Here is a 14,514-nt window from a genome sequence, read left to right on the forward strand (position 1 = left end):
GTTTCTGGAGACGGAGAACCAGGAAATGAGTCGGGGGGGAAATGTAACGCTACCAAGCCACGGCTGAGAGACGTATGTCACCGCGATGTGTAGTTACATTTTTCGAGAGGTGACGTCAGGCTACGGCATAGGTTTGTGTCTCCACGTACCTACGTACGTAGCAACGACGTAGATTTTACGCAGAACTATAAACCAAGCTGTAAAAGTAGTGCAGTGTAGGGTTGGGTACCGAAACCCAGTTCCACTACGGAACCGGTTCCTACACAAGCGGTAGGAATCGGACCTGATTAGAATGCAGATTTCGGTACCTCTTAATGTGTGGACTGAAATATTTTCCCTCTGTCGCTCCAAAACAAACATAAAAAATATCCGCCTCTCTCTGTAGTCTACCGTTAGCTAGCTACCGTAAATGTAGGCTGCTTTTAAAATGCCATATCTTCCCTCTGGGCTCACCAAAACAGACGTAAAAACATATTAACCGTTCACTGACCGTGATCGCTAGTTAACAGATTACATCTTTGATGTCATTTTTCAGGTTTTTAAGAATCGGTTTAATCCAAACGATAGCCAACCCTAGTGGAGTGTAAGCACAACATGGAAACACTCAAGTACAAGTGCTTCAGAATCTTCCTTAAGTGTAGTGTTTGAGATGAGTGGAGGCGATCATGACAGACAGACAAGATAGACTTCTAAATACCAGGGTACATTGCCAACTATACAGAACCACGGTCCAGATGACCACTAAGTGAAAAAGGGATGAAAGGTGAACTGGTTTCTGACACATAAGAGACGCAACCAGTGGCCATACCTGCACCCCAACTTTATTACCATAAACTGTATACAACCCCAGTCACAGAGCAAGATGGCTGCCACACAAAATCTGAGCAGAACTGGCTACAGGTCACATTGTTTCTGTAGAGCCAGATAGAACGGGAGGGATATTTGAGGTAAACAGAAAAGAAGGAAACAAACACTACTGGAAGTTTCTTTGTCTTGGTTGAGCCACTCACACACATTAGGTGATTCTGTGTTACAAAAATGAGCACAACTTTCAAGTAACTAATTTATTTAAAGACTTAGGTCATGTTTAAATTACAGTCCATTTGATTCTGGACCGACCCCAATCCGTCCATTCATAAACGTGTCTGCTGATGAAGGGAGGGAAGAGTAGCTGCAGCCATAAGTAATGGGGCAGTGAGTAGAAGTTTTATTATAAAGACCAACATGGAACCAACATGTTGCTCTGTGTTTAAATAAGGTTTGCAGTACAGGTGAATCAAGAGCAAATGAAAAATAAATCCAGCTCATCATCTCAATTTGACTAAATATTCACAAGAGGTCACTGTGTCAAAAGGCTGAAAAAAAAACACCACACACTCACCCACCCACATTATCTTTAAGTTGAACCAATCTAGGATTTTCTCAGAGTACATCACTGTTAAACCACAGGACAGAGAAGGCGCTGAAGGTGTCAGGCACGTGACATTTTAAATTGAGGGACAGAGGCCTTCCAAGGTGTTGTAATGTGCCCTCTGTCAGCCATATTACAGGACCACATCGACTTCTTTTCAAGGTTGGGAATCACTGAACTAAAGAATCAAGTAAAGCGGAGCTTGTTGGAATAAACTCTTACGTTGGTAAATAAGCCTGCTAGCTAAGAGCTACATTTCACTAACACACAGGAGAATTGTTACTGAAAATTCATATCTTATATCTGTGTTAAATAGAGGCAAATTCTTCTCATGTTTGCATAAAGATCTGAGAAATGCAGCAATGGCTTCAGTATGAGCATTCAAGCCACTGGTTAAAACCAGGAACTGGTGCAACGTAATGTTCAGTAATGGAAAAACAATACTCTATTATACTGACATTTTAGGAATTGAACCAGAGTGCCTAATGAGTGGTCAAGATGTTGCCTGTGGACCCTTCAGTAGGAGATATGGCGGACAGAAGGATCCAACCCTGGATCCTCCCTTAACAACATGTTTCCACTGCTGTAATATGGGATATGTATTTTGTAATGTGACAGCATTTCAATGAGAAAGTCCTACATTGTCATCTTTCAATCCTTGCTGAGATTTAGCAGAGATGTAGTAGATGGGTAGTCGTCATCATTGTAGAAGAGCAGAGAGATGACAACGCAGGAAGCAGAAAAATGGCTGAATCATGTTGTCTTTCTGTTGTTGCTATTCTCCCACGCATCGGTTTATTCTTCACATTCCTCCCAGAAACAAACCTCGTCCTGTTCCTCCTCACACCCTTGCCTAGAAGTATGCACTTGCACTCTCCTGCCCAAAGTGTCAATTCATGTACTCAAAAAGAGAACTTAGATTTTCGTAACCACAGGCTGTTGGGGCATGACATATGCTTTCCATACTCTATGTGTACAGCTGTGACATTAATCAAAGAAGAGAAAAGCCTGGGTTCATTTAATTTTAAGTCGCAAGTGCATACTTTAGGTTTGGGGTATGGTTAAATATTGGGACGTAGGCTTTAAGAGAGAGTAGCATGCCTGCAGTCAGCTCAGCAGCCCATAGTCCCTGTCTCGCTTCCAGATGTCTGGGGCAGCCTGGTAGCACAGAGACAGACAGGAGAGGGGCACTAGCTAGCTAGCAGGGCAAGCTAGCTTAGTTAGCCGCCCAGGCCTCGAGGTCCGCCATGTCGTCCTCGTCTTCTTCCTCCTTCTTCTTGGCTAAAAAGGGAACAAACAGGAATGAAACATATTTAATTCTGTTGATGTGTGGACTTGTGTGATGTGGTGTGCAGTAGGTATGTAGCATAGTGGTGTTGTGTGTGTGTGGATTTAATAGAAAGTGTATTTAAGTGCTATAATACCTGGTCTAGATGGTAGTGATGTAGATGGTACGCTGGGGAGAGGGACGTCCTCTGTTCCCTCGATTTCCAGAAGGTTTTTGTCCAGCTCTTCCTGTTCCAGCTCCTCCAGCTCAGCCATTAGCTCATCCTGAACACACACACACACACACACACACACACACACACAATTAACCAAGCAACCAGGTTTGTGTAGGAACACCACAGAAAGGCTAGTTTCTCTCATCTGAGTTTTCTCCAACTAAGACTAATAAAAAGGATGCAAACGGGGACATGCAGGGGATACTAGAGGCTACCAGGGCATGTTGGGTGTTGTTGCAGCTGTGTGATATTTTTGTCTAACCAATTGCCGATGTTTAGCACTACAACTTCCACCTAACAGTTCCTGTAAGGGCCATCAGAACATATAACCCCCAGAGCAGGTCAGCTGTATGGCAGATGAATTTAGACTCTGGTCTATGTTCTCACCTCGTCGAACTCATCTCCGAAACCGATCGGCCTGGAAATTACGTCTGAGATTTCTTGAGCCACTTCTTGTTGTTCTGTGATGTCCGCCATCAGATCATCCACTTTGTCTATGTCCCTGTGGCACAGGAGGAACCAGAGAGAGAGACGACATGATGGATGCAACATGCAGACATAAATGTCTCAATATAAACTAATGATGGGCCACGTGCCTCCAACCAAAGACCAGTCCTTCCAGTAGTAGTAGTAGTAGTGTAGTGTTAACTAGCTAACGGTAGGCTAACATTACCTGCTGCCAAGTGTAGTGTTAACTAGCTAACGGTAGCTAATGTTACCTGCAGCCAAGTGTAGTGTTAACTAGCTAACGGTAGACTAACGTTACCTGCTGCCAAGTGTAGTGTTAACTAGCTAACGGTAGGCTAACGTTACCTGCTGTCAAGTGTAGTGTTAACTAGCTAACGTTACCTGCTGCCAAGTGTAGTGTTAACTAGCTAACGTTACCTGCTGCCAAGTGTAGTGTTAACTAGCTAACGGTAGGCTAACGTTACCTGCTGCCAAGTGTAGTGTTAACTAGCTAACGGTAGCTAATGTTACCTGTTGCCAAGTGTAGTGTTAACTAGCGTGACCGCTGGCGATGTTTAGGTTGAGCATCAGGGAGAAATGCTGGCATTTCAGTGGCACCGAAATCCACCTTGCATTTCGGTCCGGTAGATAACAGCCGTATTAGCACCGAGTCTCGGACCCCCCCAAAAAAAACAAAAAAACTCTTTGGATCTACATGATTCACGTGGATGACATTTTCCCATTGAAAACGGCGATTTTCGCCGAAAAGCGCCTAGTTTGCAGGTATGATATAAGAACTACCTACGAGAACGAGCCTGTAGTCTGCTTCTAAATGTCTCTTACATGTTTTCGTGTGCGGCCTTCATTGCCTTGGCGGCGTAGCCCATGTTCTTGAGCACTTCTGTGTTGGTGTTGGCGTTCTCTAGCGCCTCCCTCTGGAACTCAATGGTGGACAACGTGCCGTCGATCTGAGTCAGCTGCTTCTCGTACCGCTTTTTCCTTTTCAAGGCCTGCAGAGCCGCTGGACAGAAGAAGAAAGGGGACACCGTTAGTTCAAGAGACAGCTACTACTCCTTATGGAAGAGACTGCAGACTCTCAGACTTGCTTTAAAGCCCTGTGTATGTTCTCACAATAAAACAATCCAGTGGGTGTTACTTTTAAGGTCTTTTTTTAACGGGTTAATTAGTGTTTCAAATGTGAAGCTTCTAATTAAAGCGTGGGAGAAAGAGAGACAACAAGACAGTAGCACACATAACTGAAGACCAATTCCGCCTGCTTAAAGACAGCGTTTGATAACCCTTCCAGCGGACATTGGAGCTGCGCCATGAAGAGGTGACCGGTGGACCTTTGGTACAACATGACGATGCAGCAGCAGCTTACATTGTGTGAGTGGTTGAGTACAAATTAGGAGCAGGAAGAGCTGTGCTGGACTCTTTTAAGCCCCTGACACACCAACCCGACAGCCGATCGTCGGCAGAAAAGTCAGTCGGACTGATCAGTCTCCCCGAGGTCGCGTCACGTGGGTCTGGCTGCTCCCCGACCATAATGGCGTCTCGTTCAGAATACGATCTCATATTGGACTAAAATAGTTCACCGTAACGTGTTTCTGAAAACATTTGAAGAGAGAAACAGGCCGTGCAGCTGCTGAATCTGTCTTCATTTCAGATCAACAAAGGTCATTTTAAAAGATTTTAAGCGCTGCCTGGAAGGCGACGTTGGGGGCTTAAAACACCAAACACCGCCCTATGTAGCAAACAATTATTTTCATAAGTGATTAATCTGATTAATCTTTTTTCTATCAATCAAATGATCATTCAACCCATAAAAAAGCCGAAAAAGGGGCATCTAAAGATCTACGAGCTCGAGGTGACGTCTTTACATGTCTTGTTTTGTCAGATCAACTATCTAACAACAACATATATTCAATTTACAAGTATGTAAAATAGAGAAAAGCTAATTATCACATTTTATGCTGGAACAAGTTAATGTTTGGCATTTCTGCAATTTTGCTCCTTAAACTCAAGTCTCAAACTTGTTGCCAGCTAACATTCTGTCAATAAACTAATACATGAATTCACTAATTGTTCCAGCTCTCCTTGTTTTTATTTTACATTGACTGATTATTCTGTATGTAGCATTTCCGTATCTTTCTGTGGAAATCCCCTTTGGTGCTGACATGGGAAATCACGAGTCGTCAAGGGAGCCAGTGAACTAAACCAGCTGAGTCATGTGTGGGGAGGGAGGCGGGTGATGTAACAAGAAATAAGTGTGTGTGTGTCGGATTACAGCTTCATTTTAGATTTAATAGAAGTTACATACGGTTTAGCTTTAAAGGGATGGGTCTGACCTCGAGCCAAACCAGAAGCTTTGTTCTCTTGGTCTAACATTGATCGAGTTAGCGCTATCAGCCGAATGGCTTAGTGCAGGCGCTAATGGATCCAAAGGTGTATCTCGTACATTACCCCACTAATAATGCCCGGAATGGTACCAAACTTCTACAGTAGTACAAATAGGTTCTGTACTCAAAAAACAAAGCATTGGAAAGTTTGTAAGTACACCAGGACTTTAAAAAACAAAGACGATGGCTGCTGCTGCTGGTGAACAGCGGACTCTGGAAGACTTGGAATAGGCCTGCACGATATTGGAAAAAACTTACATTGTGATACTTGTTTTCCCTGCAATATATATTGCGATATGAAAAAAAGATTAATTTTTACAAGAGGACATAAACAGGCCTATTTAGAAATACTAAATCATTCTCAACTACTGGGGTGATGTTGTAGGGGAGTTACAAAGAAAATGTAGGAAATGTTCTAATGTGAACCAGTCGTTGTTGAACGTTAATGCTTTACAAAAACCAAAGCCAGTAAGCGCTGTGACTCCTCTTCTGACGAGATTTTGAGGAGGGAAATTAGGAAGAAATACACTGGTTAGGTTACTTTATTGATACCCGTAGGTAAACTAGTTTTACAGTCTAAGAGAGGCGGGACATCCTTAAACATGACATGCAACACACAAAACATTAAAACATATAAAACAGGTAATAAAACATGGATAAAAAGGAATAGAAAACAGTACATAACCAAAGTGCTTGTGCATGTTGACTGACATGACACCATTGTATTCATATAATATCAATCCAGGCTAAAGTGAATATTAATAACGCATGCATGTTGCTTCCTCTAAATGTCAGGTTGTGGTCGACTAGCGGGGCCTGCTTTGGTTGATTGATCAATTGATTAAAATAGATCATGATTGATTAATGATTAAATCAGTGTAAATGACGTTATATCAGAAACAGACTGCTGTTGTAGATTAGTGTTACGTTTCCAGCGTCGCAGCTCCGAACCATAACGTTAGTTGGGACAGACGCCTTGTTTCTTCAGGCTAACTATGTTAGCTTTAGCCTGGCTGGTAGCAGCTTTCTGCGGTGAAAAATGGCCGGGAGATGTCGTGATTACGCTGCATTAATCAGGTGATTTAGTTTGTCTTTGCAGCGGAGGTAAAACACTGACTACTGTAGCTTCACTACCCATGGAGAAGCATGTGACTATCGCGCATGTGCACATCGCGATGAGGACGATGAAACAAAATATCATGCAGCCCTAACTTGGAGTTCAGCTTTTCTTTGAGAAAAGAACAAAGAACGGCCCTGAAGTCATTCTTAAAAAAGGAAGATGTGTTCAGAGTTTAAAGTTTAATCTATCAGCTAGCGCTGCTCTGATTGGTTGGAGAGCTATCCTATTGGTGCAGAAGGAATTTGAAAGACAACCACTTATCCCGCCCCTCGGATTGAGCCCAGCCAATGGTGAGTTCCCAGACCCAACATCTGGATGTGGGTCAGACCCAGACCAACATCTGGATGTGGGGCTGGCTGGTCAGGCTAGCTTGCATGGCTTCTTATACTGAATGGGAATACTGTTGATATGTAACTGTGCTAATGTCTTGCTGCATTCCTGTAGCTCTGAATGGCTTACTGAGAAAGCATCTTTGTTGCTCTAGCTGTCTGTATGGTGTCTTGGTGACTACTGTCTGTGTGGTATAACCTGTACTAATGTCTTGGTGACTACTGTCTGTGTAGTATAACCTGTACTAATGTCTTGGTGACTACTGTCTGTGTAGTATAACCTGTACTAATGTCTTGGTGACTACTGTCTGTGTAGTATAACCTGTACTAATGTCTTGTTGACTACTGTCTGTGTAGTATAACCTGTACTAATGTCTTGGTGACTACTGTCTGTGTAGTATAACCTGTACTAATGTCTTGTTGACTACTGTCTGTGTAGTATAACCTGTTTTAATATCTGGTTGACTTCTGTCTGTGTAGTATAACCTGTGCTAATGTCTTGTTGCCTTCGGTCTGTGTAGTATAACCTGTACTAATGTCTTGGTGACTACTGTCTGTGTAGTATAACCTGTGCTAATGTCTTGTTGCCTTCGGTCTGTGTAGTATAACCTGTACTAATGTCTTGGTGACTACTGTCTGTGTAGTATAATCTGTACTAATGTCTGGTTGACTTCTGTCTGTGTAGTATAACCTGCACTAATATCTGGTTGACTTCTGTCTGTGTAGTATAACCTGCACTAATGTCTTGTTGACTTCTGTCTGTGTAGTATAACCTGTACTAATGTCTTGTTGACTTCTGTCTGTGTAGTATAACCTGTACTAATATCTGGTTGACTAGTGTCTGTGTAGTATAACCTGTACTAATATCTGGTTGACTTCTGTCTGTGTAGTATAACCTGTACTAATATCTGGTTGACTTCTGTCTGTGTAGTATAACCTGTACTAATGTCTGGTTGACATATGTCTGTGTAGTATAACCTGTACTAATGTCTTGGGGACTACTGTCTGTGTAGTATAATCTGTACTAATGTCTGGTTGACTTCTGTCTGTGTAGTATAACCTGCACTAATATCTGGTTGACTTCTGTCTGTGTAGTATAACCTGTACTAATGTCTTGGTGACTACTGTCTGTGTAGTATAACCTGTACTAATGTCTTGTTGACTTCTGTCTGTGTAGTATAACCTGTACTAATGTCTTGGTGACTTCTGTCTGTGTAGTATAACCTGTACTAATATCTGGTTGACTTCTGTCTGTGTAGTATAACCTGTACTAATATCTGGTTGACTTCTGTCTGTGTAGTATAACCTGTACTAATGTCTTGTTGACTTCTGTCTGTGTAGTATAACCTGTACTAATGTCTTGTTGACTTCTGTCTGTGTAGTATAACCTGTACTAATATCTGGTTGACTAGTGTCTGTGTAGTATAACCTGTACTAATGTCTGGTTGACATATGTCTGTGTAGTATAACCTGTACTAATGTCTTGGGGACTACTGTCTGTGTAGTATAACCTGTACTAATATCTTGTTGACTTCTGTCTGTGTAGTATAACCTGTACTAATGTCTTGTTGACTTCTGTCTGTGTAGTATAACCTGTACTAATGTCTTGTTGACTTCTGTCTGTGTAGTATAACCTGTACTAATGTCTTGTTGACTACTGTCTGTGTGGTATAACCTGTACTAATGTCTTGTTGACTACTGTCTGTGTGGTATAACCTGTACTAATATCTGGTTGACTTCTGTCTGTGTAGTATAACCTGTACTAATATCTGGTTGACTACTGTCTGTGTAGTATAACCTGTACTAATGTCTTGTTGACTACTGTCTGTGTAGTATAACCTGTACTAATATCTGGTTGACTTCTGTCTGTGTAGTATAACCTGTACTAATATCTGGTTGACTACTGTCTGTGTAGTATAACCTGTACTAATGTCTTGTTGACTACTGTCTGTGTGGTATAACCTGTACTAATATCTGGTTGACTTCTGTCTGTGTAGTATAACCTGTACTAATGTCTTGTTGACTTCTGTCTGTGTAGTATAACCTGTACTAATGTCTTGTTGACTTCTGTCTGTGTAGTATAACCTGTACTAATGTCTTGTTGACTTCTGTCTGTGTGGTATAACCTGTACTAATGTCTTGTTGACTACTGTCTGTGTAGTATAACCTGTACTAATATCTGGTTGACTACTGTCTGTGTAGTATAACCTGTACTAATGTCTTGTTGACTACTGTCTGTGTGGTATAACCTGTCTTGCGGTTTCCTGTTGCTCTGGTCTAAAATTATCTGGCCAAAAGGACTACAGTTGAGAATTAGAATCAGTTGGAACGTAAAAAAGGGAATAATATGGATCTGGAGAGCCATCTGTTAACAGCTTGCTTACACACGCACACGCTGATATATAATCAATGTACTGCATGTGGTTGGTCTGGTCCGCCAGGAGCCAGACAGAAACTGAAGGTTCAGTTTCATCAGATTATACGAGCACCTGGCCCTATTCCTGAACTGATAACATCATTACCCAATAACACACAACTCAGTATTAGATTATCTCGGTCGCAGAGCTGCATTCAGATTACCCTCCTTATATTTCACGTCAATTCTGTGACCCTTTTCCTGTTGTCTTGCTCTTTTCTACGGACCACTTGACAACCTCAGAGGCATTTTACCAGTAGTGACCATCCCTATGCCCAAAAACGGATTTACAAGTGAGGGCCGTTTGTCTGTCATGTTGTCGCTTCCATGAACTCTACTCAACTGAAACGTAGGACACGTGAGCCGGTTACTGTTACTGAGCAAATGAACCCATTAACTGGCTATTCTGGTGTCATTTTAACTACAGAAAAACAGCATTTTGATGATGGTTGCCTGTAAAACATATTTAGGAATACGCTGATGACGTACTGTTGCTGTTACTTATGGCATTTTTATCAACCTGATGTTACTCTTCAGTTCTTTCCTAAATCAACTCTCTGTTAGACTGAGTACACCCAGCCCAATCTGCCGGGGGTTTGATTCCTCCGTGCAGCTCAGGCTGGAAACCTGTACGTTTATCTATCCTTCCGTTACAAATCTGCGGGGACCAATCACAAACTGGCTTATACACCTGGCGTGCTATTGGCTGGTTTAACACGATGACGATAGAGAAGCGACGAAGCAGCTTCTTATTTACATTCAACATGGCGGCCACCGAAGGTCAGCAACTGTTGATGCCGCTGTCGCTGCTACGTCACCCGGATCGTTGCTCTGATTGGTTGAAGGACTAACCAATGGCGTACAGAGGCATTTGATCCCGCCTCTTGTGCAGTAGAAAATACAGAGCAGACTCCCCAGACCAATGTTCAATCTTAGAAAGATGGAGCTTGGTCTGCTGATAGCCAGACTAACTCTCTGTAACTTGGAGAATAAAAACCCAAGTGGAAAATGTTAAACAAAGCTAAAGGGCCTTATTAAAATACCCAACGTGGCCGCCCGGATAGCTCGGTTGGTTTGCTCCTCGACGCAGCGGGCCCGGGTTCGACACCGACCTGCGGCCCTTTGCTGCATGTCATTCCCCCTCTCTCTCCCCTTTCATGTCTTCAGCTGTCCTGTCAATATAAACGCCTAAAAATGCCCACAAAAGAATCTTAAAAAAGATGTATCTAATGTCAAACCGCATGAAGGATGGAAAGTCTACTAAAACCTGAGATGCTGTCGGTGTGTTAATGTTGGAGACCTGAGCCGACTCGTAGCTAACAAGCGAGTGCGCCTGCTTTAGAAAGTTAACTAGTTGTAACTGACCTCATAGTGTGAGTGTTGTGTCTTTGATTTGTGGTTGCATGACAACGCTCCCTGCAGCCACAGCTGCCAGTTTGGCTGTATGTAATTAGGGTGTGTCACATTGTATATGAGGCCCAAAATATCACGGTAAATGAAGTGTTAAAACTCTCCTGAAATACTTCTATTAGAGCTGAATAGTAGTACAATTACTTCACACCATGTTGGCCTTGGATTTTATTCAACAAAACTAATTGTGAACTGTATGATGCAACATAAAACATCACAAACATGATATTTCTTTTGCGTGCTAATGGTTAAAATATTTGTTTAAGACACAACTAGAGGTGTTGAAATTAATCAAATAATGGATGCATGGAATCGTGGACATAGACGATGCTGCATCAATAATCGGCCGGGCCATAATCCATTATTTCTGTTTACAGTTTAAAACAACCTTTCTGTTGACATATTCTGGTACATTTTGCACATTCAGGAAGGGCCGTGTGCTCCGTGCTGTAGTTTTAATATCCAGTTTATTTAGTATCAGAGCTCTGCAGAATGATTTGTTTTTGAAGCTTGAAAAGCTATGATTTAAATATCTTATATGGTTTTAATAGAAAAATGTATTTGAAGCGTGGGTAAGGCAATTAATACAACAGCTACAACAGTCTGGTAAGTTCAGAAAATGACACAACTTTACTGTAATGCAGCCTTTAAAACCAGGAAAAGACACGTATGCCATATCACGATATTACCATATCCAAAACCTAAGACTAAGATATCTAGTCTCATATCACGATATCGATATAATATCCATATATTGCCCAGCTCTAACTGGTAGTATTAGTACTAACACTGCCCTTAAAAGACACATTTAGTGGCCGGGTTGGGTCAGTGGGTAGAGCAGGCGCACATATACTGAGAGGTTAATGCCTCGACGCAGAGGTCCAGGGTTTGAGTCCAACCTGTGATGATTTCCTGCATGTCCCCCCCCCCTTTCTCACCGAGCTGTCCTGTCAAGAATTAAAGACGGAAAAGCCCAAAAAATAATCTTAAATGGGAGTTCTATGCGACCGTGTGGGACAGACCTCAGGTAAGCGGCAGCCTGTCAACTGCCAACTTCCCGGTTGCTTTCCTGCCGTTAGCCCGCGGGCTAACTAACTAGCTAACTAACTAACTAACTAGCGGTTTGCCTAACCTATCAAACCACGGACTTCAGGGGCTTTTCCTCACCTCGTTTGTTCTTCGTGCCGTTCTTCTTCGCCGTCATGAGCTCCTGGTCGATTTTCTTTTCTAAGAAGTCCTGTTTTTTGGCCAACATCTCCTCGGTCTCGCGGAGTCTCTGGATAGCTTCCTGGGGTGTCGGCGCCTTGCCACCCTTACCCCCGCTGCCGAACAACTTACCAAACACCGACATGTTGTTAGGAACTGTAAACAACAACGAGTGTGCTAACCGTACACGAACAGCCGGTACTTTGTGTTAACGGACAGGTATCGTTAATCGTTAAAGTGCTCTGACTGTCGTCGCCGAGCCGGAGGGCTGCCGCTGCTGTTGTTGTTTTGTCTGTTCTTCCGCTATTCCAGAAACGTCTCGTGATGTCATTACGTCAGCCCTGGTACGTGACTCACACCGTGGCGAGGCACGTCTTTCCTGTCATACTGTCAACAGACGTGTTGTTATGCCGCGTTCTATTTATCTCGGAACTCGAACTCGGAGCTGGGAATGACGTCATACCCGAGTTGAATGCGTTCTATTTAAAAAGTCGTATTTTCATTGTTGTCATTAGCTCTAGCCCGGTTAGCTATTGTTAGCAATTCCAGTTGATAACAACGCATTACGCCGTTTTTTGTGCATGCAAACAGCGTAACAACATGTCCACAGATAGAATATGGACAGCACTGTGTGTACGACTGATTTAGTGAGACACAATTTGACAGAAGTGCTTATAACTTTATGTTACTGCAGCTTTTCACAACTGTTGATACAGGGCGCAGCCATGTTGGATTTTGCGAGGTTGTCCCATGGGCTGTCCGAGTTCCGAGCACGGATGTATTAAGAGAACGGTTCCGAGCTCGTAAATCCGAGGTCAGGGGGCGTGTTTACGACTTTGACCTCGTTAAAACCGAGTTGCGAGGTCAACAGAACGCGGCATTAATTTAGTCTATTTTGGTCTTGTCCCCACTCTTGTGTTATTTGACAAGATGTCTGCACATCAACATTTTACAATCAGAAACCATTTTTTTTTTCTTCAATCAAACAATTACTACATGAATTACTATATTCTAAATAATAGGAAAGCTGTTAAAAGGTTACCTGTTTCCAGGTCAACACAGAATCAGTGGGGAGACCTGGGACAGACTGACGAAATAAAATAGAATAAATGTATAAACTAATACATTATTTTAAAAAAAAATGTTGCAACTGGGAATCAATTCAAAGAAAGAGTGAAGTTACATTTGAAAGGTACTTCATACAGTCCTTCCGGAAACATGGAGTATTTCTGTGATTGTTTTGGGCTAAAATCCTCGATTGGGGCTGCTCTTGTGTGAAGTAAACGGGACTTTTTTTGCAACGAAAATGCGGGGATTATGACATCATGCAAGCCCCGCATATTTTGCGCGGAAATCGGCAATTTATGCAGCGAAAGTGCAGCGTATTTGAACAAATTATATATAAATATTAACATAAATATGAGGACTTTGGCTGCTTATGCATTGAATTATGCGATTGCATAATGACGTTTTTCCGGAGGGACTGGTCATATAGTGAAGTGTAGGCTTCCCTCCTGTCAACATGGGTGAGATGCTGCTCTCAACACTATTCTCAGTTGGCATAATGAGCAGCACAAGATTATGTTTCCACATTATTTGGTAATCCCCGAAATGAAAACTTCTGAAAGAGAATAAACTGACAGTTTATACACCAGTCGGTGGTGCAGAAGATTCTAGGTCATCATGTACGTTGTGATCTATGATGTGTCTCTTAAAGGGGAACTAAGCCCTTTTTACCTTAACTGAACATCTTCAGACTGGAATGGTTCTATGCCTTTTTTGGGGTTGAATGGTGGTCGTCTCCCCCCCAGCGCCTGTGAGCTGAAAAACCAGCCTCGCAACTTCAGCGTCAGGAAGTATGGCGTGATATCAGGAAGTACGGCGTGATATCAGGAAGTATGGGGTGATATCAGGAAGTATGGGGTGATATCAGGAAGTACGGCAGTACGGCGTGATATCAGGAAGTACGGCGTGATATCAGGAAGTATGGGGTGATATCAGGAAGTATGGGGTGATATCAGGAAGTACGGCAGTATGGGGTGATATCAGGAAGTATGGGGTGATATCAGGAAGTACGGCAGTATGGGGTGATATCAGGAAGTATGGGGTGATATCAGGAAGTACGGCAGTATGGGGTGATATCAGGAAGTACGGCAGTACGGCGTGATATCAGGAAGTACGGCGTGATATCAGGAAGTACGGGCGTGATATCAGGAAGTACGGCGTGATATCAGGAAGTACGGCGTGATATCAGGAAGTACGGCGTGATATCAG

General features: G+C 42.7%; 1 protein-coding gene across 1 annotated transcript; it reads right to left on the bottom strand.

Moving 5' to 3' along the window:
• Window positions 1-803: 803 nt before the first annotated feature.
• On the bottom strand, window positions 804-12,557 carry LOC144517431 (charged multivesicular body protein 4b). Its single transcript, XM_078249549.1, has 5 exons — window positions 12,202-12,557; window positions 4,204-4,381; window positions 3,301-3,415; window positions 2,836-2,962; window positions 804-2,692 (listed from the first exon to the last, which is right to left on the bottom strand). Exons 1-5 carry the CDS (start codon window positions 12,383-12,385, stop codon window positions 2,628-2,630), a joined length of 669 nt encoding a protein of 222 aa, XP_078105675.1. The 5' UTR covers window positions 12,386-12,557; the 3' UTR covers window positions 804-2,627.
• Window positions 12,558-14,514: the final 1,957 nt, after the last annotated feature.

The sequence above is a fragment of the Sander vitreus genome, chromosome 4 (genome assembly GCF_031162955.1).
Source record: "Sander vitreus isolate 19-12246 chromosome 4, sanVit1, whole genome shotgun sequence".
Lineage (NCBI taxonomy): Eukaryota > Metazoa > Chordata > Actinopteri > Perciformes > Percidae > Sander > Sander vitreus.